This window comes from Cyprinodon variegatus, unplaced genomic scaffold, assembly GCF_000732505.1.
Source record: "Cyprinodon variegatus isolate N-32 unplaced genomic scaffold, C_variegatus-1.0 Scaffold1287, whole genome shotgun sequence".
Taxonomy (NCBI): domain Eukaryota; kingdom Metazoa; phylum Chordata; class Actinopteri; order Cyprinodontiformes; family Cyprinodontidae; genus Cyprinodon; species Cyprinodon variegatus.
The window spans coordinates 127,579-128,501 of NW_015151740.1; the positions used below are offsets into that span (position 1 = coordinate 127,579).

A 923-nucleotide genomic window follows, 5' to 3' on the forward strand; every position below is an offset into this window, starting at 1 on the left:
ACAGCTCTCAAACTATAAATTGGGAATACAATTTTTTGTATTTGTATGACAGAAAGGCATTGAGAAATATTTTTCTGGTGGAACCATTATTTTAAATGTCAACATGTCTGATAACCCCGAAGACGAACCTAAAAACAAGTAGGGTAAACCTTTCCGTTGTCTTGACCCAGGTGGTTCTGGCCCTCCCCTACGACACGCCGGTTCCCGGCTACAGGAACAACATCGTTAACACCATGAGACTGTGGTCCGCCAAGGCTCCCTGTGAATTCAACCTGAAGGACTGTAAGTATGGATCCTATTCCAGCTGAGACGTTGGTGTGGTGCAGACTGAAACCCTCTGCCCCTGTCCCACAGTCAACATCGGAGGCTACATCCAAGCTGTCCTGGATAGGAACCTGGCTGAGAACATCTCCAGGGTTCTGTACCCCAATGATAACGTGAGTGAGGATTGGAGAAATGACGCCGTTTCTCTAACGACTCTGGTTCTACCTGGCTCTAGAAAAACAGAGGATAGAAACAATCTGTGTTTGTTCCTCAGTTTTTCGAGGGGAAGGAGCTGCGTCTGAAGCAGGAGTACTTTGTTGTAGCAGCGACTCTTCAAGACATCATCCGGAGATTCAAAGCCTCCAAGTTTGGCTCCACGGAGTTTGTGAGATTAGACCTTGCCAAGATGCCTGATAAGGTGACGGCTTCATCACAGTCCCACATGTTTGCTAAGTACATTAGCGCATACTGTTGATTTTTTTTTTTTCTATGTTCTTTATGTATCATATTTTCCGAACTATAAGCCGCTACTTTCTTCCCACGCTTTGAACCATGCGGCTTATAATTCTATTCAGTTTATTTCTATAGCTCCAATTCACATCATGTCATCTCAAGACACTTTCCAGTTCAACCAGATCATCCAGTCAGATTGATTCAAA

At 44.3% G+C, this 923-nt stretch overlaps 1 protein-coding gene across 1 annotated transcript in view; it reads left to right on the forward strand.

Annotated features, from left to right (window-relative positions):
* LOC107102639 (glycogen phosphorylase, muscle form-like) overlaps positions 1–923 on the forward strand; it is a 46,734-nt gene that overhangs the window by 17,947 nt on the left and 27,864 nt on the right. Inside the window, exons 6-8 of the mRNA XM_015402023.1 lie at positions 171–282; positions 355–437; positions 539–682. Of these exons, the coding sequence (XP_015257509.1) occupies positions 171–282; positions 355–437; positions 539–682 (339 nt within the window). The remainder of the gene's footprint in view (positions 1–170; positions 283–354; positions 438–538; positions 683–923) is intronic.